At 56.3% G+C, this 24705-nt stretch overlaps 1 protein-coding gene across 3 annotated transcripts; it reads right to left on the reverse strand.

The window, feature by feature from the left end:
- Positions 1-45: 45 nt before the first annotated feature.
- UBXN11 (UBX domain protein 11) lies at positions 46-24440 on the reverse strand. 3 transcript variants are annotated; one of them, XM_043444873.1, is made up of 15 exons: positions 24355-24440; positions 18623-18728; positions 17814-17842; positions 17143-17241; positions 15696-15763; positions 15164-15218; positions 14569-14645; positions 12179-12287; positions 4723-4937; positions 4367-4444; positions 3289-3406; positions 3061-3164; positions 1175-1248; positions 959-1099; positions 46-878 (listed from the first exon to the last, which is right to left on the reverse strand). In XM_043444873.1, exons 2-15 carry the CDS (start codon positions 18691-18693, stop codon positions 722-724), a joined length of 1395 nt encoding a protein of 464 aa, XP_043300808.1. In that variant the 5' UTR covers positions 18694-18728; positions 24355-24440; the 3' UTR covers positions 46-721. The 3 variants fall into 3 exon arrangements, with proteins under 3 accessions (XP_043300808.1, XP_043300807.1, XP_043300809.1); XM_043444872.1 differs by having other exon boundaries at positions 15663-15763; positions 24355-24439; XM_043444874.1 differs by lacking the exon at positions 24355-24440 and having other exon boundaries at positions 15663-15763; positions 17143-17288; positions 18623-18729.
- Positions 24441-24705: the final 265 nt, after the last annotated feature.

The following is a 24705-nucleotide window of genomic DNA, read 5'->3' on the forward strand; positions in this document are numbered from 1 at the left end:
GGCCTCCCAGGTCCTGGCTCTGAGCAAAGCTGGTGGTAGACGTGATTGTGCTGAGGCTGTGCCTGGCGGGCAGGTCGACTGGCAGTCCTATGTGGCACCTTTATTGTGTGACGGTGCATGTGTTTGGATATATGCCCAGCACACACACACACACACACACACACACACAACTGTGTTGGACTGTTGGTTTCTAGAGATACTGGGGGTGGGTCAGCCTGCAGTGGGCGTGCATGTGGTGGTGTCCATGACGCGCTTGTGGCCTGGTGTGCACTGCACGTTTGCACGCCAGTCAGTAACAGGGCAGTGCCCTGTGCCCTCCTGCCTGTGCCCCGGCAGCTCAGCTCGGTGTGGGGGTGTCGTGGAAGTGGGTGCCCGGGTGCAGTTCTGCCAGGGCGGGGGCAGGGGCTCTGGTGCAGTGGGAAGTGTCCATACGTGCTTGTGGTCGTGTGCGCGTCTGGATGCAGGGATCTGCTGGCTGCACGCTGGCCCAGGAGGCGCTGGGCTGGGGCGGCCCCAGGCCCTCCCTCCCCTGGAGCAGCTTAGCCCTCCGGGCAGAAAGAGGAACCTACAGGACAAAGACCCAGGGCCAGGCCCGCCAGCTGGGGCTCGGGTTACGGAGGGGCGGGTGGGCGCCGCCCCCTCCCCTCCGCAGAGCTAGCGCAGCGGGGCTGCCCCGCCAAGAGAGCCTCGCGGAGCAGCCGGTATGGGGCGGGCGGGCGGTTTATTTGGGGCCGGGGGCGGGCAGCGAGGCCCGGCGCACCCGAAGCAGTAGCGTGGCGTTGGGCACTAGGCCCGCGGCCTGCAGTGTGAGCGCGTCGTCGTTGTAGACTGTGGGCGGGAACGTACTGAAGATCTCGAAGGTGGTGGGCTCCACGGCCCTGGGGACAGGGAAGCACGGATCAGGCTGGGTCGTGGGGCTTGAGCCCCACTGCGGTCGCCAGCCGCGCCCCACGCCCACCTGGCCTGTGCGAGCAGGGCGCGCACATCGCCGACCCTGTCTTCCGGCCGCATCATCAGCAGGAAAGCCTGCTCGCCGTTCTCAGACCTGATGCGCAGCATGGAGAGCCGGGGCGCCGGCGACTCCGGAGACTCCCGGCTCCTGTGGACCCAGAGGCCGTCAGTGCTCCCCCGAGGAACCAAGCCCAGCATCCTCACCTCTCCACTCGGCCCTCACCTCGCACGCTCAGCAGCCAAGGCAGGCGTCTCCACCACGATCTCCTGGATCCGGACAGGCAACGGGCAGCAGTTCTGGAAAGCATTGATGGAGTGGACAGAGCCCTGGGCCCTGCCAGAGTCAGGGCCTCCCCCAGCCCCTACAGGGGACGTCTCCCTGCCCAGGGATGGATGAGACCAGTGAGCCAAAAAGGGCCCAGTGCGTAAACCGGGGCCCAAGGAGAGGAAACAGAAGGGAAGCTTGGGGAGGTGGCTCCATCATTCCCTCATTCTAGTGGGGAAGACAGAATCCGACAGACAGCGACCAGGCTGGATGCCTAACCCAACATTTCCCTGGGGAAATGACACCTGAGCTGACTGAAGGATGAAGAGGAGTTCTTAGAAATGGAAGGAGGGGGGACAAGGATATCCCAGATAGCATAGATGAGAGAAGGCTTCTAAGAAGAGGTGATATATTTGAGAGTCTGGAAAATCCCATGGATGGAGGAGCCTGGTAGGCTACAATCCATGGGGTCGCAAAGAGTTGGACACGACTGAGCGATTTCACTTTCTTTCTTAGTTCATGGGGATCAGGCTGAACTGGGAAGAAAGAAAAGGTAAAAGATGGGAAGAGGACCAGGAAGGAATGACAGGCTTTACCTAGGAACCACTGGAGGGTTTCAACAGGGAAGAGCCAAAATCCAATTTGCATTTTTAAAAGGGTACTGAGGCTGCTGGGGAAGGATGGCTGGCAGGGTGGGAGTGGAGATGAAGTCAGTGAGGGGGCCACTACAGTTTTGTCTGGGAGACACGGGAGCCTGGGCTAGGTTGGCAGGGACAGAAATAGAGAGAAGAGATGGATTTGGGAGCAGTTCTGGGGATCGACAGATCTGGCAGGACTTGGCCATGTGTGGTGAAGGCAGAGTGGGGGGTGGAAACAGGTTTGGTACCTTTCACAGGGGGAGAGGAGGGAGGAGCAGCAGGACAGGGAGTGAGAAGAGGGCATGGTGAGTTCTGCGAAGCCCAGGAAGGTGTATTTCAGACTGAACCTCGAGGGGGTGGCCTGGACTTGGGCTCACCCCCAACCTAGAGTCCCCTGACCTGCCCGCTCTTACAGCTCCCGCTCCCGTGTTGTGCCAGATGCTCTCTGGTCCCCACTCAGAGCCCTCAGCAGCTCCATCATTTCCAGGAGACAGAGGGACAGCTGGCTGTGAGGGGCTCGTCTCTCCGTGCAGGCCACCCTGAGGGCCCCCCAAGCCTGAGCCTCCAGATTAACCACTGCTCTGGTTGGCTGGGTGAGGGTTGATGGCAACCACACACACACACACACACACACAGAGTAAGGCCAGGGGAGCCAGGGCTGGGCTCACCTGCAGGGTGTCCCAGGACACACACACACACACACACACACACACACACACATAGAGTAAGGCCAGGGGAGCCAGGGCTGGGCTCACCTGCAGGGTGTCCCAGGACACACACACACACACACACACAGAGTAAGGCCAGGGGAGCCAGGGCTGGGCTCACCTGCAGGGTGTCCCAGGACACACACACACACACACACACACACACACACACAAGTAAGGCCAGGGGAGCCAGGGCTGGCTCAACCTGCAGGTTGTCCAGGACACACACACACACACACACACCACACACACACACACACCACACACACACACACACACACACAGAGTAAGGCCAGGGGAGCCAGGGCTGGGCTCACCTGCAGGGTGTCCCAGGACACACACACACACACACACACACACACACACACATAGAGTAAGGCCAGGGGAGCCAGGGCTGGGCTCACCTGCAGGGTGTCCCAGGACACACACACACACACACACACACACACACACACACACACACATAGAGTAAGGCCAGGGGAGCCAGGGCTGGGCTCACCTGCAGGGTGTCCCGGATCGGGCCCCGAATGTCAATCACCTCGCCTTGTCGGATCACAAATTTGGGGAGCCTGTTCAGAAACTTCTCGGCAGTCATCCTGGAGCCTGTAGAGAAGGCATCGGGGAGCCGTGGTTGGGCGGGGACTGGAGTGATAGTGGAGGCGGCCTGCCTGGAGCTTGTCGGGCACAGCACTCCCATCACCTGGCCCAGCCGCAGGGCTGAGCTCACCTGGATGCTCCATGCTGTCCAAGGGTTTTCGAATCCTCTGCAGGCCTACCACACGGCCCTCACCTGGGAACGGGTCCAGCCCATTCTCTGGGTAGACCTGACTGCGCAGGTCACTCACCTGGCAAGAAGGAAGGGAGACAGCGGCAGGCACAGCTCTTCAGCCCTGGGCTTCATCCCCACCCCTCCGTGCCCAAACAGAGGCCCCAGGAATAGGCCCGCAGGGTGGCCTGACGCAATCCCCATTTTACAGATGAGGAAACTGAGGCCCTGGGAGAGAGCAGGAGAACTGCCATTTGTTCTGCTCTCACCCACCCGATCCTGCGCTCCCTGCAAGCTCCCCTCATCATGCCAGCTGGAGTCACAGTACTGACATCCCCCTCCCAGAGCAGGGGAGGGATGAGGGTGTTTAGGAGAGGGTAAAGCCTGGCTTGGCATGGACTGCCTCGAACACCCCCGGTCATGACTCACGGTAGTTTCCAAGCTGGGCTGACACGCGCTCCCTCACATGCTCGCATTGTGGAACTAACGCACCACCCTCGGGGACACGGCCTCAGGGTGGTCCAGTCACCCTCATCTCGCCGCCCACTGCCCCCACAGCAGGGGGCTGGCTGCACCTCAAGTTCTTTAGTCCCAACATCTGCCTCCTCCCAAGGCACTGCTTTCCACCCCAACCAGGAGGTGCCAGGAGCCCCTGGGGGGAGCCAGGTCGCTTTTGCACAGACACTTCGCGGTCCCCAGTTGGTCCTGGTGTCCTGGACGCGGTGGAGGAGGGTCCTAGGCAGCTGAAGGCTGGGCTTTGAGGCAGCCAGCAGGGGGCGCTGCCTGCCACTCAGCCACCAGCCTTCCCTCCTGCTGCTGCTGCTGCTGGAGCCCCGGGGGTCACCGCAGCCTCCCAGCTCCCTTCCCAGCCTGGTTTCAGGTGCCCTCTCCTTCTGGAGGTCATCAGACGGTGGGAGGAGAAGGAGGATCCCCTGAGGTGGGGCAGCGCCTCTAGATGAGGTCTGAGAAAGCAATCCCACCCCCCCTGCAAAATCCCCACACTGGGAGGGAGTGAGTGGTTCTGGGAGCAGCCCATCACCTTAAAGGGGACGCCATCAGGGTATAGCCGCTGGAGCTCTGAGGGGAAAAAGCCATCCAGTATGTCTCGGAGGCAGCGCTGTGGGGAGAGAGGTAGGATGAGGCCTGGGCTAGACTACACGGTGCCCTGCACCCTGCTTCCTGTCTAGGTGGCAGGCTACGGAGGCCGGCTCCCTCTGTGGATACTACTCTGGAAGTAGAGCCCCAGGGCTTAGGTGGGTAGGGGTGCTTCTGAAGGCTGCGCACGAGTCTGGGATGCTGGGGGAGAGCTGGGCCCGTTTAATGGTGAGCAAGGGGTCGGCCCCCAGAGCAGCTTGAGGGTGCTTGGGCCGGTCTCCCCCTCCCCGTCACTCCTACCTGCGTGGAGGGATCGTGGAAGGGCCTGAAGGGCCCGTCGAACATCACGATGCCATTCCGGTAGAGCCTCAGTGGGATGGGTTCAAGGGTCCGGTGCGGCACTCTGTCGGGCACTGGTATCAACTGGGTGTCGCTGTCTCCCACCAGCTCGCTGAGATCCTTCAGGCTGGCCAGCAGCCTGTCAAAGTCCACCTCGGGGGGAACCAACGAGTCCCCTGGCAAAGCGGATAGACACCCATGAGCCTCTCTTCGGGGCTGCTGTGTGCTCTGGAGCCCTGGTTCCATGGCCCCCTCCCACGCTGGGCAGGGGACTTAGCATCTCTTTAAGTGACCCCCCTGGGGAGGGAGAGGACAGCTGACCTAGATAATACTACTAGCTGTCTTTCAGTGACTATCTGCTTTGTGCTAGGAGTTTACCGTCTATTACCTGGTTCTCTCTTCATACCAACCCTATGCTGTAGGGACTATAAACGCCCCCATTCTCCACATTAGGAAATGAAGGGCTAGAGGTTAAAGGCTGGCCCTGGGACACACGCAGTAAGTGGCAGGAGCAGGCTTGATCCTGGGTCAGATGTGCCCGGCACGGGGTTGGAAGCTAAACGGCACAGTGCAGGGTCCCCAGAGGTCTGAGCTCAAACCCAGCTCTTCCCCTGCTCCCCTCACCCTGGTCAAGTCATTTTACCGCTCTGCACCAGAGCATTCTCTTCTGGAAGGGGATGATAACAGTACGAGGATGGCTATGAGGATCCAAGAGGACCATGTCAGGATTCCAACGAGCACGTGTCTGTCAGCTACTGTTAGCAAGTCTACGGTGCACAAACGGACCTCAGGCCAGGCCAGAGGCTACGGGGCAGGGGTTATTTATCTCCATTTTCCACATGACGAAACAGGCCCACAGAGACGAAAAGTGACTTGCCCCAGGCCACTTGGCAAGTTAGAAGAAGCGGTTGACCTGGAGTCTGTTTTTCCCACCTATCTGCGCCATCAGGAAAGGGAGGTGAGGGTCAGGACAGCCACTGCCCAGAATGGACATGGGACAGACCTTGGCTTGGACATGTATTTCTTGAGTCACAGAGCCCTTTGACAAGCTGCCAGCTTTGGCCTCTGCTTCTGAAGTAGGTTCTCCATATAGCCGTTCCTAAGCTTCATGGGGGTGCCCGTGGGGTGTTGGGGACAGTCAGGACAGGTACCAGTGCAGAAAGGGGGACAGGGCAGGTGGGATGCTGGTGGGGGCAGGCCAGGAGCCTGTTCTGTCTTTGAAGGGATCTAGCCCCCAAGTCAGTCATCTACTAGGGTGGCAAGGCTACAAGATACTGGTGACTGGCGACTGCCCTGGCAGTCCAGTGATTAAGACTCCGGGCTTCCAATACAGGGGGCACGAGTTCGATTCCTGCTAGGGAAACTAAAATCCCACATGCCTGCCACACGGTGCAGCCAAAAGCAAACAAATGAAAACAAACAAACAAACAAACACCGGTGGGCTTTCTGGTCCTTCTTGGAAGCTGTTTTTCACCACGACAGCCAGGGTGTGGCAGGATGTGGGTCAGGATTCTGGGGACCCAGTTCCTTCCCCCACAGAAGTGCAGTGGCTGTATGGGGGAAGTGCAGATGTGGGTGGCCCTATTTCCTGTTGCCTTTGTGGCTACTGAAACGGTAGGCCCCAGCTGGCCTTCCCCTCTCATCTGTCTGCACCTTCTACTGCTGTAGGGGCTGCACCTGCCCCGCCCTCTCCTAGGGTCCCCTGGGGTCCCTGAGATTCCCAGAAAAACTCAGAGAACATCCTGGGTATCCGTTGTATGAGTCAAAACAACATCAAGATACTATTTTCCTTTAACAACTAACTACTTTCAGGATGTCTCGGTAAACCTAAAAATAACAACAGAGAAGCTCATCACTTTCCACGCCTGCCCCTGTCCCTAGCTTCTTACAGATGGGAAAGCGAGGCCCAGGAAGTCACGTGACTTGGCCAGAGGAGGCCACGCAGAGCAGAGCCAAGAGGAGCCGCCTCCTGGGGCCTGGGCTCTTTCAGGGAGCTGATGGGTCGACAGGGGGAAGGCGCAGGCAGAAGGCCAGGGAGGACGCCCAGAAGCAACAAAAGGGAAAAGGACAGTTTGCCAAGGAAATCTCTCCCAGCCAGGACGGAGAAGTGAAAGCAGGGTGGGCTGGCAGGTATCAGATGCTGCAGAAGTGAGACAAGGCGCCCCCAGAGAAGGAAACGCAGCTCTGGACAAACCAGGGCCAAAAGAATAAGGCAGGAAGAGCCAGGCATCACCCTCTCACAGCAGGGAGTGCTCAACAGAAGCCGGGGGGGCCCCCCCACACCTCCCAGCAACCTGGCAGCCAAGTCACATGGGATGAGGCAGGTCAGACAGAGGTCAAGTGGGGCACTTCCTCTCTGAGCTGTGCTTCTCCAGGAAGTTGAGAAGAGGGGCTGCCCTGGTGGCTCAGACGGTAAAGCGTCTGCCTACAATGCGGGAGACCCGGGTTCAATCCCTGGGTTGGGAAGATCTCCTAGAGAAGGAAATGAAATGGCAACCCACTCCAGTATCCTTGCCTGGAAAATCCCATGGACAGTGAGTGGAACCTGGTAGGCTACAGTCCATGGGGTCCCAAAGAGTAGGACACGACTGAGCAACTTCACTTTCACTTTTCACTAGACTACGTGCCAAGCCCTGAGAGGCAGGTCTTCCTGCTTCCAGGCCTGAGGAAGTGACACGCCCCAGGTCACGCTGTGTGCAGGGCCCAGGGAACCCTCGGCCTCTGGCCTCAGTGGCCACGCAGGCTGCCTCTCAGTGCTGGATCTTCAGATTCTGCTTATGGCGGGGAGGGGCACAGCGCAGGGAGACCCTCATCCAACTTGTGAGGGCCCATGATTTTACTTCCAGAGGGGAGTGCTGAGGCTCGGAGATGAAGCCCAAGCTCCCCGGGCCCAGCTTCCCAGAGCCTCAGGGCCCCAGCTCTGCATCTGCCATCGGCAGGCTCTGCGGGCTCACACTCTGAAGCCGTACGAGCAGGGCTACCAGTTCCCAGCTGTGGGACCCTGGGCACGTGGGCCAACGTCTCTGGGCCTCAGCTTCCTCTTCTACAGAATGAGGGCACTCACAGGCCCCACTTCACAGGGTTGCTGGGAGGCTCGCAGGAAGTGCCGGGCAGACAGAGCCACTGCGTCACTCACACCCCGCCCTCGCTCATCGCAGGGTTCGGGGCGCTCTCTCACCATCTCTGAGCAGAGGCCCCTGTCAGGAGCCCCTCGTCCCACCCCGAGCCGGAGACCCCGTTCCTCCCGGGCTTCTGGGACCCTTGGGCCCACTCTTGGTCCTTGTCACAGGTTGTCATTTCGCCTGTCTTCCCGGCTACAGTGGCAAGCACATCCAGCCCTGAGCCTGGCCCAGAAACGGCTGCTCAAGAAGCACCGGATCCATTCCTCCACCCATCACCCCGCCATCCAGCAAGCGTGTCCGCGGCAGCCATGCTCTGCCCAGCCTGAGCGGCGTGGCGGTGCCCATGCCCCGGGCTCTGCCTTCCTCAGGCTCAGACTTGAGCGAAGGAGACGGGGAGGCGAACGGTGTCCATGGCATGTGGTTGAGTGCCACCAAGGGGGCTGCGGGGCCCACAGGAGGAGGAGACCCTGCAACCACGCGCGGGCGAGTGGTGGGCCCATCCTGGGCTGGCCCCTCGGGGGGGCCCACCCTCGTGGGAGGCCCAGCTGGCTGCCCTGAAATGCCAGCAGTGCCCGAGGCACCCCGGCAGGCCCGTCCCCGAGCACCCAGGTGAAGGCGGTTGAACAGGAAGCAAACCCACTGTTCCCACACACCTGCAAGCCAGGCCCTGCTCTGGGGACTTTGCCTACAGTTACTCCGCTCTTCAGAGGAACCAGCAGGGAGAAAACAGGCCCCCAGTCTGGTCACCCCTGGCACCACAACCAGCCTGACTCAGCAGGGTCCGACTGCTCGGGCCCATCCCCCTTCATCCCGTGCAGGGGCTCCGACCACCCAGGCCAGGGCACCCAGGCCCTGCATGGGCCCGTCACCTGCATGGACACCTGCCCCTGGCCTTTAGGTCGAGCGAGCCCCGGGTCGGCGCTCTGGAGCACAGCAGGGCCAGAGCGGTAAATGGACACAGTCGCTGGTCACTGCCTGCACATCGCCCCGAGAGGACGCTCCACATACACTGGGGCTCGTGGGGCTTTCCGTGGCCTGGGGGGTGGGGGGTCAATCATGCCATCTCCTCACTTCACAGAGCAGGATGTGGACTCACAGGGGAAAGCGGTCTCCTCGCACAGGGTCCAATCTGACCCACGCCCCCCTCTTCAGCCAGGGCCTTTAAGGCTTTCACTCTAATGCAGGGCCCCAAACCATGCACCCAGGCAGCTGCAGGGCGGCACCATGCCTGGCGCCAAGCAGGCACACTATGCACATCTGCTTGAGCAGGTGGGCTTTGAGCTGAGCTTCAAAGGAGTGGAGAAAAAGGGGGCAGGGCACTTGCGGGGGTGGGGGGCGGTCACAGCACAGGCCTGAGCTGGTGGGAGGTGGCCAGCCTGCCTGAGGTCTAGGCTGACCCAGTTCCAGGGGCTCAAGGGCTGCCTGGGGATGAGTGAAGCCGGCTGCAGCCCCACAGAGGCGGCAGGGTGGCTTCTGGAGTGGAGATGCAGGAGCCTGGGCTTGGGGAAAAGGGTTGGGGAGGTGGGGATGGTAGGAGGAGGGCAGGAACTGGATGAGGGGTTGGAGGACTGAAGCACTCAGAGGGGTGGGGAAAGGGGAGTGAGGACTCAGAGTTGTCCGGAGCTCTCAGCCCTGAGGCGCAGCACCTGACTCGAAGGTGGTTAGGACCTGAGCTGAACGGTGCCTTTCATGTCCCTGCACACCCTGCAGCGCCTGGCATGGCCTCCACGAAGCTTACTGGTGGGACGGGGTGAACGACCTGGCCTGAGGCGAAGCCCTCGCAAGGCTTCCTCTCAAGCCCCTGGGCCCTTCGTTGGCCTAATCGACTGTCCTCCCTAAGGCAAGAGTCCCAGGATCAGCCTGTTTGCCTAATATGGACACCCCAGCTCACCTGTCAGCTGGCCTGCTGCCCCAGGGTCTGTGGGGGGTGGTAGCCAACAGCTGTTGTTTAGTCACTAAGTCGTATCTGACTCTTTTGTGACCCCCATGGACTGCAGCCCTCCAGGCTTCTCGGTCCATGGGATTTCCCCAAGCAAGAAGACAGGAGTGGGTTGCCATTTCCTTCTCCAGGGAATCAGACAGCCCAAGAAATGGGCCAGAGCAACAGGGCCAGCCAGAGACCAGCTTCAGGGACCCCAGGGCCCTGGGGGCAGCAGCAAGCTGGCCCCTGGGGACAAGGCTGTGGGGAGAAGAAGGGAAAAAAACCAGGGCAGTCCCTGGGGAAAGAAGCTGCTAGAAATGAGAAGCATGTTGTTCATCGGGCAAGAGAGCTAAATTGAGGCCCCTCCATGTTGAAGAATCAAAAGGCAGAAGAAAGAAAGAGGACACAGATGGGGAGCATGTGGCCGGGTGTCTTTCACAAGTGACTTCAGAGCAGCCGTACTTGGAGCAAAAACAAATAACACAGGGGAGGTGGGGGCTGCTCTCTTTTTGAGGGAAAAGGCTGGAATCCACAGAGCCAGGTCCGGAAACCAGCTGTCTGGTCTGACCTCTTCCCCAAAGGAGCAGGGAGGCCCCACTGCCCTGGAGGAAATCTGCCCTCCAACAAGTCCGCAGGGCCACATGAGGCCTGAGCCGGCTCACCACACGAGGTGGGGTGTGTGGGGCGTGTGTGTCTGTGTCTGTGTGTATGCACGCACAGTGCTGGCGGCCTTTGGTCCTAGACCCCAGGGAGGGACATTCTTATAGCTTCTGGCAGTTGCCTGCCAGGTCTCACCTCTCATGGGGCAGAGGTCCTTGGAGACACTCAGCACTCTGCATAGGGTTCAGCTCCTGGCATGGCCTGGGCGCCACACAACCCCCCAGCTTTGCCATGTCCCAAATGGACTGGGCATCTTCCCCACAGCCATGCTCCCCAGGGTCATCCCAGGTTCCTCCTCCCCCCTCTCTAATGTACAGTCAATCATCAAGACCATGGGTACTCTTCCTAAATCTCTGCTCTGCCCCTCCTCATCAGCCCCACCTGTATGCTGGGCAATCATATTATCTTCCAGCCTGGATGTCTGTAACCACCTCCCAATGGGCTCTCAGCCTTTAGTCTTGCCCCTTCCCTCAACAGTCTTCAGACTTAAGTGCCTCCGTTTTTCTCATCTGTAAAGTGGAATCATTCCTGGCCCAAGTCAAGGCTATTTATAAAAATGCTTTAAATTAGTAAATGTGGTACAAATGGGAAATGATACTTTTGCAAAAAGGGTGAGGGGGGTTTGCCCCGAGACTTAGGGGGATCTGCCCAAAGTGCAGAAGGTGGGATGCTCGTTTTCAGCCTGGGTTTTTTACCCAGCAGGAAACTTATGAAATTAGGACAGGGCAGTTGTCTTCCAGATGGTCCCCTGAGAGCCAAGCTCATGCTCCCATGAGACTGCCACTGCCTTCTGACAGTGGAAAACAACGAGAGCTCCCATCTGTGGACTGACGACCTGCAAGGTCAGTGCCAGGTGCCATGTCCAACTCACTGGCTCCTAATCAACTCCACGGGGAAGAATGAAAGTGCAGGTCACTCAGTCGTGTCTGACTCTTTGCAAACCCATAGACTGTAGCCCACCAGGCTCCTCTGTCCATGGGATTTCCCAGGCGAGAATGCTGGAGTGGGTAGTGGTTCCTATCCCACCCCCATCTACTGATGAGGAATTGGAGGCTCAGAGAACGGAACTCGAGTATCCAAATCACACCGGGGCTAGGCGGGAGGGCGGAGGTGAGGACCCAGTGTGAGTGGTCACACTCATATCCTGGTCACACCCAGGATAACAATGACTAACTCCACAGCCTGGAGAACTACCTTCCAGGCAATGATGGAAGAATGGACCAAGCTTTCAGAACCCAGCTAGTTCGATGGCCCCATATCTCTGGAGTACATCCCTCTGGATATTAGCGGTCAAGTTAAAAAGTGGTGGCATCCCACAGAAGTGAGTGGAATCCAATGGTTTGCTACGAATGAACCTGGAGAGGCAGTCTAAAGCAGTGGCTGAGCCCTTGGATTGAGGGGTGGCTTCCGAAGTAGGGGGAGGGCCACAGCTTTTGAATGGGTGACATTTGGTAAACTATGGTGCCTGAGACAAGGGCGGTCTTACTAACATTTTGCATCTCTGGGTCCCTGGAGCCTTTACCAACTTGAGCAAGCAGAGCGTCCGGGGTTAGGTGGTCAGTGTTGGAGGCTGGGGCCTCTCCCTCCTGCCCCCGTGATAGTGGCAAGGCAGGGGAGGCGGGGCGTGAACGAGCTGGTGTCAGGACAGCTGTGGGCCATCCGGAGCTGTTGGAGTTTCCTTTGCAGGAGGGGCCAGGGTGGACCCCGACTCTACCTGGCTTCCAGAACTTCTTGGCCGTCATCCAGTCCCTCTCATCATCCTCCGAGTCTTCCTGGTCTGTGGGCTCGCCCACCCACTGCAAGCCGTAGTCACCGAGGAACCGCTGGGAGGAGAGAAGCGGGAGGCGTCAGGGGACACTTGCTGTCAGCTCAGCCCGTTCCCAGGGAGCAGGTGGCATCATGCAGCCCCCCACTTCAGGCCTCGGCCGATGGGACCGTGGGGGGATGGGGCCAGGGCCCTGGGCCACTTCCTGGCTGTGGCCTTGGGAGGCCCCTTCTTCTCCTAGAGCCTAAGGCTTCTCCTTGTAAAATGGGAGTTGTCAGGTGAAGCTTGTGAGGATGACTGACATGTCATGTCCTTAGCACAGAGCCTGGCACAAGTAGGAACTCGCTGAAGGCAGCCACGATGGCTGCGGGGGGGCCGTGTGGGTCTGGCCCGAGTGTGAGGAGGGGCAGGAACGCCTCGCTCTGCAGGCGCAGAGGTATGCCCACCCGCGTGTGGCCTCTCCAGGGCTGGCCTCACAATCCTTTGCCACCGGAGGAGTTCCGAGTCGCCCATACTTCCTGGTGCTGCTTCCTCATCCCCACGCCTCTCCTCCACCCACTCCCGCCGGGCCTCCAGCTCCACAGCTCACTGCAGCCCCTTGCACACAGCCACGTGCCCAGTGCTTAACCAGCAGGCACACTTCTCTGTTCCTCTCCTGCGACGCATGCTCTTCCTTTGCAGTTTCAGGTTTCTAGCCACTTAAAAGACCTCCCACAGGCATCTCAGACTCAAAATGAACTGGCCCAAACAGTCATGACTCCCAAAAATCGTTCCCTCTCAGCCTTCTTGGTCAGTGGCGCTGGCTTCCTCCATCACCTGATCCTCTGCCTGCCTGCCCCCCAGGACCCCCAAGGCCTGTGGCACCAGTGCCAAAGCAGACTTGAGTCCTCCATCCTCTCTGCTCCCTCCCCTGGGCCAAGCCACGGCCCTCTTCCTCCTGGACCGCCCAAACTGCACGTCCGCCTGCCTTCCCCGGCCCACTCCTCCCCCTGAAACCTGCCTACAGTTTCCCACACTCCGGGACTCTGCTCCCCACTGTGCCCGGCTGTGAGATGTGGTCCCTGTGGCCTCTCCCCCTCCTCCCTTTTTCGCTCCCCACAGCTCCCAGTCATGAGCCCGAGCCCAAGTCGGCGTGGCAGGAGGAGGTGGAGGCTTTCTTCTGTTCGTCTTGGATCCTCTTTTCCCTCATCCTCTGTATCTCTTGTCCAACGTCACCCCTCAGAGTGGCCCAAATCCTGGCTAGTCTCTGTTGCATCACCCCTTGAACTATTTCAGCGTACTCTGTACTTGTGTCTTATGCATGTACTTGTGTCTTATGTACTTGTGTACTTTGTCTGTCCCCTCTAGACTGTCAGCCCCATGAGGGCAGGGCACATAGGAAAGACTTCAGATGAGTTTCCTAAATTAAGGAAGCAATAGATGCGTGACCAGTGTGAAGGCGGGAGCCCCAGTGCCCTCTGCCCTGAGCGGACAGCCCTCGCCCCTGTGGTGGCGGCTCAGCGAAGCTGCATGGGCTGCGGGCAGTCTCCCAGCAGGCTGCTCGGGGAGCGGCTGCGCACCCACAGCTCCAGGTAGGAAGAGCCCTCAGCGGCAGCTGTGGCTTGGGAGTTTGCATCTGTGCTCTTAAATTCGGCTGGGGCTTTGGAGAGCAACTCTGTGGAGAGGAGACGTCAGGAAGAGCTTCTGACAGGGCTGGTGAGGGAGTTGGGGTTGGGGGGCGGCGCTGAGGAAGCCTGTGTGCCCAGGACCCTCCTTGGAGCCTAGGGTCCCTCCGGTTCAAGCCTTGCTATATGAGTGGGGGCAAGACAGGTGACCCCGAGTGAGTGCAATGCTACATCCAGAGGCAGGGAACGGCGACGACCGACACAGCAAACACACATGGCCAGGGCCCGCGCCGGCCGCGCCCAACAGGACAAAGCGTCCTTCCCTCCCTCCCTCGTGGAGTCCGTGGTCCCCCAGGGAAGAAGACGTGTGGTTCTAAGAAAGCCCAGGAGGGAGAACCTGCCCAGGTCAGGGTTCAAGGGGGTCCCCTAGGGAAGGGCCTCCCGCCTCAACCTGAGACTTTAAGAGGATGAGTGAAAACTCACCAGGGGAAGGTGGAAAAAAACCATTTCAGGTGGAAGGAATGGCATTGGACCAAGGTCCTGAGGGGGGAAAGAGCTTGACAGACCCACAGAACCCAAGGCAGGCCCCGCCGTGGCCGGAGGAGAGTGGTTCAAGACGAAACTGAGGAAGCGGGGAGGGGGCCCTGTGTGGGGTGTGTGCTGAGGAGACCCCAGAGAAGCAGGCTCTGACCCTGGGTCTGGGGGCAGACAGCCCTGGGCCTGCCGCTCCCTCACCTCCATCTCCCCAACCTGCCGCTGCAGCTTCGCGCACACCGTCTCCAGCTCCTCCTGCCGCTGCAGGCTCACCTTGCCTTCAGGGGGCGGGGGGGAAAGACAGGAGGGGTTCCATGGTCCCCGCACCCAGGCTGCCAGGCCGCTCGCTTCTGGCTTTGACCAGCCCTTCGGCCCGAGGCTTACCTGGAGAAGCTGCCCCTCTGAAAACTCAAGGGATTTCCCCTAGAACCACCTCCTGGCCCCTTCCCCTGACCTTGAAGAGGGGCTCCCTGGGCTCTCAGGAGGCCACCAACCTCCATCCTCCCACCCCCCTCCCCCAGAGCAAGGCTCCTGGGGGGCGGCATTTCCTCCAGGCTTTTCTGTACTCAGGGCTGGGCTAGAGCTGTGCCCAGGAGACTCGGTCCCACACAGAAGGGCACCGTCCCGGGTGTCACCGCTCCTCTCTGGGCTCCATTGTCCAGACCACCCCCCAACCAGGACTCAGCCAGCTGCTCTGGAGCCCTGATGCTCAGGGGTCACCAGCCCCAGGGGAGGTGCAGGGACCCCAGGGAAGGTGCAAGGCTGAGCTGGCCAGCCTGCAGAGATGGCCTCTTACCCTGGTGCTCCTCGAGGGTCTCCACCAACTCCTCCAAGGCCTGTATCTTCCGAGTCTGCAGCAAGGAGGTGGGAGGGGAGAGGGCCTGGTGGCTTCCAGAGCCCACGGGAGCCCCTTCCGGATGGGAAGAGCCTGCTTGAAGCCCTTGCCCCACCCTGGGCACAGCCACCGCTCCTGTATCTCAGATGAGCCCTTTTGTGGCTCCACCGAGGTGGGGGAAGGGTGTGGGGCACCCCTCAAGTGCCCAGCATTCAGCAGCCACTTCTGCCACCCAACCTGAGGGTGAAGGCCTGGCTCGGAGGTGAAGACCTCGAGGCTCCGTGCTCAGGTCACAGGGACCCACATCAGTCCCAGGCCAGAGGTGGGAGGTCTGGTCAGGGAGATGGTTTGAGAACCCATCGTTTCTGGCCTACTGCAAGAGTAGCCTCACTAGCCTCCCCAGTCCGGGCCCTTCCGCCCCTCAGACCAGACCCTGGCCCTCTGCCCGCTGGGGCCCCACCTTGGACAGTATCTCGTCAGTCTGGACCTTCACCTGCTGTTCCAGATCCCGCAGTTTCCGTGTCAGGGTGGCCACCAGCTCCGAGTCATGGTACACGGGGACTGCCAATCAGACAAGGTCCTCAAACCCGGCCTAGAGCTGAGGCTGATGGGGTGGGGGTCCAGAGGATGGGGTAGAGATCCCCAAATGTGGAAAGAGGCGTGCTAACAGCAGCTGCCACCTAGACTGTTGCCTGCCAGGCTCCTCTGTCCATGGGATTCTTTAGGCAAGAATCCTGGAGTGGGTTACCATGCCCTCCTCCAGGGGATCTTCCCGACCCAGGGATGGAACCAGGGTCTCCTGCAGGCAGATTCTCTACCTTTGGAGCCACCAGGGAAGCCCCTAGACAATGGGGACTGTCCTGAACACGCTTCACGTGTCAGCTCTTCTGAGGAAATGAGCTGCTTTGGGAATCTGAGGCACAGAGATTCAGTAATGCACTCAAGACGTACAAAGAAGTGGTACAACATCCGGGTCCCATTACGAACAGTGTTGAAAAGTTCACCCTCAGCTGAATTACACGTCTAATCTCACCCCTAATTCACAGGCAGTACAGAGGACAGAGGAGCAAGTTAACGGCACTGAGATAAGTCACAACGGGGCCCATCCTGCGGGCAGGTGGCCTGGACTCTTCCAAAAGCATCATTGTTTAAAAGAGGCAGGGACTCTGCTCTGCAGAAGCACAACAGTCAGATGTCCGGCATGACCCTCACATAGAACCCAAGTCGGGACAATAAAGCTGTGGGAGAAATTTTGTAACACTGGGATGTCACAGTTACTGAGTTGTTCATGTTCTGAGGTGTGATCACAGCATCCTGGTTATGTATTTCCTTGCTCCTAGAAGATGCACAGGGACGTACGTAGAGTTGCACTGTCACGATATCTGTGATTGATTTCTAAATGGTTCACCCAAAAAAATACACTTGTGTTCATTCTGACGTGTATATGGAGAGAAAGCAAGCATGGCAAAATGTCACTTGTTACTGAATACAGAAGGAGGATGTGTGAACGTCTGCTGCACTTTTTCACCTTTTCTGTTGGCTGACAATGTTTTAAATTAGGGACTTCCCTGGTGGCCCCAGGGTTAAGAATCTGCCCTGCAATGCAGGGGACATGGGTTCAATCCCTGGTCAGGGAACTAAGATCCCACATGCCGCAGTACAACTAAGCCCACGGGCAGCAACTACTGAGCCCGAGGTGCCAGCCACAGCCTGCCCTGGGGCTTGAACAGACCTCCTGGGCTAAGGACCGGGCCCATGTGCAGCTTCATTCCAAGCCAAGCTCTGAACAGGTCTGGGGTGCAGGCACGTGCCCACAGTCAGCCAGGAGCAGAAGCAGCTGCCTCTGACCCAGCAGGCAGGAGGAGAGGCCATGCCTCTCACAGCCTCTCACTGGGGTCCTTCCTGCCGGGGACTCAGGCCCCTCGGGCGTCTGCACTCACCTTGCCTACTGACAGGAGCACCTATGCCACCATAGCAGGACGGGACAGAGATCCTTTCTTCCGAGCCGTGAGCGTCATTCAGCATGTCTACCTCATCTTCTGCAGACAGGGATGCCCGGGTCACTGCTGGGGCTGAGGCCCTGGGCCTTGGGCGAGATGAAGCAGCCTGTACTGTGTCCCCCTGTCTCCTCCCCAGCCCCCGTGTATGAGGAGAGAAAACTTGGGATGCTGGAGAGCAAGGATCCAACCAGAACAGGCCTCTTCTTGTTCTTCCAGCCTGGCTCCTGGGGGGCCCTGGGTGGCCAAAGCCTGCATCAGAGTCGGGGCTAGAGCGGGGTTGGGATGCAAAGGTCTGAGCCTGCAGGAGGCAAGGCAGCCATATGCAGACTGGGCTTCAAGGAGAAAAGGCTGTAATGGGCTGGAGGTGGCTGTCAGGGGGCGGCAGGTGGGGGTCTGGCGCCCTCATGGCCCACCCCAGAGTGAGCGGAGGGATTCCATCGTTAGTTAGGACATCCCTGTTCAGGGTGTGGGGTCTCCTAATCTGAGAGCCGCGGGTAGCACTATAGCTGGCCAGCCACCCTGACTGACAAGGCAGTTCACCATGCTCTTTCTCTCCATCCGCCCAACTGCAAGGACGTGAGGAGGGCCCGAGGGCCAGAGCCCACACTTACCATTTCCGTAGATTTTTATCCCCCGCCTCCTGGGAACGGGCAGGAAGGAGAAGGAAGACAGACAAGTTAGGACCCCCTGGACTGCCATGGGGGGGTGGGGGGCTTTGGCACCAGGTTATCCCCCCTTCAAGCCTAAAAAAAGATGCCTCATGAGGACATCCACCCCCAAATCCCATCCTGGGCAGGGGGTGAGCCAAGAGGCAGGCGTCAGGGTATCTGACTCCTCCCGATGGAGACAGATGGGCAAGAGTTGAAGGGCAGAGTCTTGGGGAGAGGACCACAAGAGTCCCCAAGCCCAGGGACCCAGCCCCAGCTCTGCTCTGAAATGGCTGCAGGACCCCAAGCCTGTCACTTAACTTCTCTGGACCCCCTTGGCCATGACATGGATGACTCAAAGTGGGGGTCAGAAGAACAAGGACAGAGGTTAAAAAAAAAAAAATGCTTTGCAAAGATGAAAGCGACAGACGATGACTAGGATTCCCTTCACTGAGAGTCCAGCATGTGATGTGGCCGGGCCCAGAATGGTTGGGCCATCAGTGTCTGCAGAACTAATTCATGAACAACGAACAAATGGAAGGATGCCGAACTACCACACAGGCCACACCTCACCGGAGGGCACAGCCCAGTGTGTGCTTAGACACATGGACAACCTCCCGGAAGAAGGGACAAGAAAGAAAAGGTGGCCAGGGAAAGATACATCACTTCTTATTGCTTCCCCAAGGTGCTAGGAGTCAATCTCTGAGCTCATGGGAGGGGCCAGGAGGAGGCAGGGGCATGGACACAAAGACCCCAAGAGGCTGGCTCCTTACCCAGGATTTACAGGCTCCGACTGTAGAGGCACTCTCCGGATCTTGCCAAGGGAGGCCAAAGGTGAGCTCATATTTCTACTTCTAGATTCTAGCCGTCAGGAACCCCCTGAGAAGAAAGAAGTCAGCCCTTGGGGACAGTCACCGAGGACCAGGGAGCAGCCTGAAACCTGCTCTTCCCTGCCTACTTTTCCGAGGAGAGAGCACTGCCCAGGGAGCGGTGCCCCTCATGTCTTCCCACGGCCCCTGCAGAAGTTTCTGGAGGCAACCTGGCCTCGGAATCCCATGCTTGATGTTCACCTGCTCCGCTGGATATCTAGCTCTCTCTGCTCCTGGAGGCCTCTGGCCTAGCAGTACCCGAGAAATGGGCAATTGGGTCAGATGGGGGCAGAGGCTGGCCACTCAACTGGGACTTCCCCAGACCTCCATCCCCGGCACAAGACCACCCAGGTGGCCAGGGGCTTCTGTCCATCTATCAACGACCTGGTCATCACAAAGCTGATCATCACAAAGCCAGGGTGTCCCTCCTCTCCTACCAGAACCAGGTGCCACCTCCAACATCCCAGAGCCAGAGAGGGCAACCCCAAGGCAGGGTTCTACCAAGACACTGTGCACACGGCAGAAAGTCGAGACGCGGGCTCTGGGAAGGGTCTACCACCCACCAGTACGGTCTGTGCCTCAGTTTCCTGCAGCATAAAGTGGGGATGGTAACAGTACCAGCCAGGCAGGGGTAACACGTAAAACACCTAGCCCAGGGCCACGCGCAAAGCAATTACTCAAAAATGTAAATTGTGACTGCTGATGTTATTAGCACATAGAAGGCCCTCATAAATGTTTGCTTCCCTTCCTTTCCTCTTCCTTCAGGAAAGATGAATGAACATCAGCGATGCAATTAAAGGTCACTATTCAGTGAATTAAGTATATCATGTGGCCGATATCTAGACATCTTAGTCAGACGACCTCCACTAGATCCTGAATCAAGTCTTTAGTTCCACTTTGGAAATGTGTGGCACTGGCCTCCACCCTGCCTCCTGAATTTTCCTGGAAGCAGGGAAGGGGACCTGCATCACCAGGAGGCAGCTTCCTTGGTCTTGATTCTGAAGTTTGGGACTCATGCCCTGCCCTCACTCAGAGGTGCTCTCCAAGGACCAGGCCCAGAGTCCCCTCACCCCCATCACCCAGCATCCAGCCTCCCCAATCTGCCCCCAGCCTACCTAGTTCCTGCCACCTTGCCCGGGCATCCTCGGGGTTTGTGTGGCCAAGTGTGATAGCCCCTGTGGCTCCCTGCACCAGTCTCCAAACAGTGCCAGAGGGATCTTCTTACATACAAAGCTGACAGGTCACTTCCCTGCTAAATACTCCCAATGGCTCCTTCTCACCCACAGGAAAAAAAAAATTCAAAATTCCAGACTTCCTTCCTGGGAGCTGACTGTGGCAAGATCATGAACTCCTTATTGCAAAATTCAGACTTAAGTTGAAGAAAGTAGGGAAAACCACTAGACCATTCAGGTAGGACCTAAATCAAATCCCTTATGATTATACAGTGGAAGTGACAAAGAGATTCGAGGGATTAGATATGATAGACAGAGTTCTTGAAAACTATGGACGGAGGTTCATGATAATATACAGGAGGCAGTGATCAAGACCATCCCCAAGAAAAAGAAATACAAAAAGGCAAAATGGTTGTCTGAGCAGGTCTTACGAATAGCTGAGAAAAGAAGAGAAGCTAAAGGCAAAGGAGAAAAGGAAAGATAAACCCATTTGAATGCAGAGTTCCAAAGAATAGCAAGGAGAGATAAGAAAGCCTTCCTCAATGATCAATGCAAAGAAATAGAGGATAACAATAGAATGGGAAAGACTAGAGATCTCTCCAAGAAAATCAGAGATACCAAGGGAACATTCCATGCAAGGATGGGCTCAATAAAGGGCAGAAATGGTGTGGACCTAACAGAAGCAGAAGATATTAAGAAGAGGTGGCAAGAATACACAGAACAACTATACAAAAAAGATCTTCATGACCCAGATAATCATGATGGTGTGATCCCTCACCTAGAGCCAGACACCCAGGAATGCGAAGTCAAGTGGGTCTTAGGACTCATCACTATGAACAAAGCTAGTGGAGGTGATGGAATTCCAGTTGAGCTATTTCAAATCCTAAAAGATGATACTGTGAAAGTGCTGCACTCAATATGCCAGCAAATTTGGAAAACTCACCAGTGGCCACAGGACTGGAAAAGGTCAGTTTTCATTCCAATTCCAAAGAATGGCAATGTCAAAGAATTTTCAAACTACCGCACAATTGCACTCATCTCACATGCTAGTTCAGTAATGCTCAAAATTCTCCAATCCAGACTTCAACAGTATGTGAACCGTGAACCTCGAGATGTTCAAGCTGGTTTTTGAAAAGGCAGAGGAACCAGAGATCAAGTTGCCGACATCCGTTGGATCGTTGAAAAAGCAAGAGAGTTCCAGAAAAACATCTACTTCCGTTTTATTGGCTACGCCAAAGCCTTTGACTGTGTGGATCACAACAAACTGTGGGAAATTCTTCAAGAGATGGGAATACCAGACCACCTTACCTGCCTCCTGAGAAATCTGTATGCAAATCAAGAAGCAACAGTTAGAACTGGACATGGAACAACAAGACTGGTTCCAAATTGGTAAAGGAGTAGTCAAGGCTGTATATTGTCACCCTGCTTATTTAACTTATATGCAGAGTACATCATGTGAAATGCCAGGCTGGATGAAGCACAAGCTGGAATCAAGATTTGCCAGGAGAAATATCAATAACCTCAGATATGCAGATGACACCACCCTTACGGCAGAAAGTGAAGAAGAACTAAAGAGCCTCTTGATGAAAGTGAAAGAGGAGAGTGAAAAAGTTGGCTTAAAACTCAACATTCAGAAAACTAAGATCATGGCCTCTGGTCCCATCACTTCATGACAAATAGATGGGAAAACAATGGAAACTGTGAGAGACTATTTTTTTGGGCTCCAAAATCACTGCAGATGGTAGCTGTAGCCATGAAATTAAAAGACACTTGCTTCTTGGCAGAAAAGCTATGACCAACTTAGACAGCATATTAAAAAGCAGAGGTATTACTTTGCCAACAAAGGTCCATCTAGTCAAAGTCGTGGTTTTTTCAGTAGTCATGTATGGATGTGAGAGTTGGACTATACAGAAAGCTGAGTGCCAAAGAATTGATGCTTTTGAACTGCGGTATTGGAAAAGACTCTTGAGAGTCCCTTGGACTCCAAGGAGATCTAACCAGTCAATCCTAAAGGAAATCAGTCCTGAATATTCATTGGAAGGACTGATGCTGAAGCTGAAGCTACAATACTTTGGCCACCTGATGTGAAGAACTGACTCACTGGAAAAAACCTTGATGCTGGGAAAGATTGAAGGCAGGAGGAGAAGGGGACAAGAGGATGAAATGGTTGGATGGCATCACTGACTCGATGGACATGAGTTTCAGTAAGCTCTGGGAGTTGGTAATGGACAGGGAAGCCTGGCATGATGCAGTACATGGGGCCACAAAGAGTCAGACACGACTGAGCGACTGAACTGAACCGAACTTGGTGGTCCAATGGTTAAGAATCTGCCTGCCAACGCAGGGGTCAGGGTTGCATCCCTGGTCCAGGGAGGTATCTAATCCCTGCCGTAGAGTAACTAAGCCCACAAGCCACAACTACTGAGCCTGCACCTTAGAGCCTGTGCTCTGCAACAAGAGAAGCCACTGCAATGAGGAGCCTGAGAACTGCAACTAGAAAGTAGCCATGAGCAGTAACGAAGACCCAGCATGGCCAAAAATAAATATGAATTAAAAAAAATATTTAAAAAAAAGATGCTATGGAAAAACCAGAATGCACTTTAAAAAAAAAAGTGGAATCAAATAACCTTTTTTTTAAAAAAAAAAAAAAAGTAGCTTTATTGAAGTATAATTCACATACTTAACTCTTTTAAAGTATACAATCCCTTGGCTCTTAGAATATTCATATATTCAGAGTTGTGTAACCACCATCACAATCAATTTTGGAACATATTCATCATACTAGAAAGCCCCAGGCACTGTGCTTTCAGTGGCAAAACTGCTCTGCATGAACTCCCACCAAACCTGATTATCCCTCCCTTCTCCAAATTCTCATCACCATAATGACTCCTCAAAAGAAACTGGTCAAAAAGACAGAAATTACAAGCATTGGCGAGGATGAGGGGAAATCAGAAGTTTTGTTGGAATGCAAATGGTGCAGTTGCTGAGGAAAACAATTTGGCAGTTCCTCTAAAGGTTAAACAGTTATCTTATGGCCCAGCAATTCCATGCCTAGGTGTATACCCAAGAAAAATGAAAACTCACATCCACAGAAATCTGTGTATCTGTTCATAAGCAGCATTATTCGTAATAGCCAAAAACTGGAAACAACCCAAATGTTCATCAACCAATAAGTGGATAAACAAATATGGTATATCCTTACAATATTATTTGGTTAAAAAGAAAAAAGAAATGAAATACACACTACAGTGTCAATGGACCTTGAAAACATGTTAAGGGAAAGAAGTCAGTCACAAAAGACCACCAACTGTTAGGATTCCACTTATATGAAAAGTCCAGAATGGGCAAATCTATAGAGACAAGAAAGATTTGTGGTTGCCTAAGGCTGGAGGTGTTAGGGAGAACTGGGGAGAGGGAGATGCTAAAGGTACAGGGTTTCCTTTGGGGCTGATGAAAATGTTCTAAAATTTGATTGCAGTTAGTACTCTGTGAATACTAAAAACAACTGAAGTTTACATTTTAAAGAGGTGAAGTATCTAGTATGTGTATTGTATCTCAATAAAGCTATCATAGGGGAAAAAAAGGACCTGGTCTCCAAACCAAACCCAACATCTTCCCTCGAAATAAGCTCCTCCCGCTTCCCCTTTCTGAATAGTACCCTATTATCCAAACAAAAAATTTCCCTTCTTTTTCCCCTCTAATCCCATCAGTTCCGGAATCCTGCAGGGTAAACCCTGCACGTTTCTCACACAAAGCTTCTCCTCCCGTGGCCCCCTGTTGGCCATCCTAGTGGGACTCTCTCTGCCCTTCTTTGGGGCTGTCACAATGGCCCCAAACTGACTTCCCTGCTTCCGATCTCACTCCAGGCCAATCCAACACACAGTCTACAGATCAATTTTCCCATGTGATCATAGGAGACCCCGGAGGACAACGGCTGTTCCTTCCCTTCAGCCTGGGGACTTCTTAAGCGAAGAAGGGCTGTTGTGTCTCCTCCCTCAGACTGGGAACCCTGGGGACTAAGCCACGTCTATTCCCCTCACTTTGGGTTTTTTCTGGGGGCGGGAGACTGTCTTCCTCCTCAAGCCGGAGGCGGCTAAAGGTTAGACTGCCTGCCTCTTCAGACTGAAGCTTTGAGAGTCAAATTGGTCTTCCAACAGGTCCCAGTGCTCTCCAGCGCGGACATGGGCCAGCAGGCTGCACACCTTCTTTCCCTAAATCTCAGCTGGAAGCGCTCACCACGCGACTTCTAGCACCAGACCCGCCCTGGAAGCTCCGTCGCCAAACCCCTGCCTCCGCCCGTAGCCGTGGTAGGCGGCGGCCTGAATCTGCTCCCAGGCGCGGGGAGTCTACTGGAGGGGCCGGGATGTGGAGCTCGCATGTCCTCGAGGCTCTCGCGGTGAGGGCCCCAGCCTGTGTGAGAGGGACTCCACGAGCAGAAAGGTCTGGGGCCTTTCTGTAACTCACCACGCAGGCCACAGAACCACCCGCGGCGCCGCCATCTTGTTGTCACACGGTTTCCCAGGCGACCAGGACCCGTGCGCTTCTCATTGGCTAATCCTTGAGGAGTCCCTGAGCAACCAGGAGGCAGCGGAGGCGGGTACAGCCGTCTCTGCTCGAATTCTATTGGCCCACGAAGTCCAAACTCATCGGGGAATACTGCAAATCCCAGAATCCACCGCTCTGAGCGGACTCGGGTTTTAGGGAAACTTTCCTACCTTTCCTACCACCCTAAGGCACAGAAAGCGGAGAACTGGGATTAGACTCACGAAGCTGCTGGAAACCTCTGGACCTGAATGTGCAGTCCTGACCATGCCA

Source organism: Cervus canadensis, chromosome 24 (assembly GCF_019320065.1).
Source record: "Cervus canadensis isolate Bull #8, Minnesota chromosome 24, ASM1932006v1, whole genome shotgun sequence".
NCBI classification, from domain to species: Eukaryota; Metazoa; Chordata; class Mammalia; order Artiodactyla; family Cervidae; genus Cervus; species Cervus canadensis.

Bases quoted from the DNA above. Each gene is read 5' to 3' on its own strand.
- UBXN11 (XM_043444872.1), bottom strand. From the start codon at position 18,693: ATGAGCTCACCTTTGGCCTCCCTTGGCAAGATCCGGAGAGTGCCTCTA. The intron at 3,407-4,366 runs GTGATGGGCTGC...CCTTCTTGCCAG, and splicing joins CTGATGGCGTCCCCTTTAAG to GTGAGTGACCTGCGCAGTCA. The intron at 879-958 runs GTGGGCGTGGGG...CCCTGTCCCCAG, and splicing joins GCCCTGCTCGCACAGGCCAG to GGCCGTGGAGCCCACCACCT.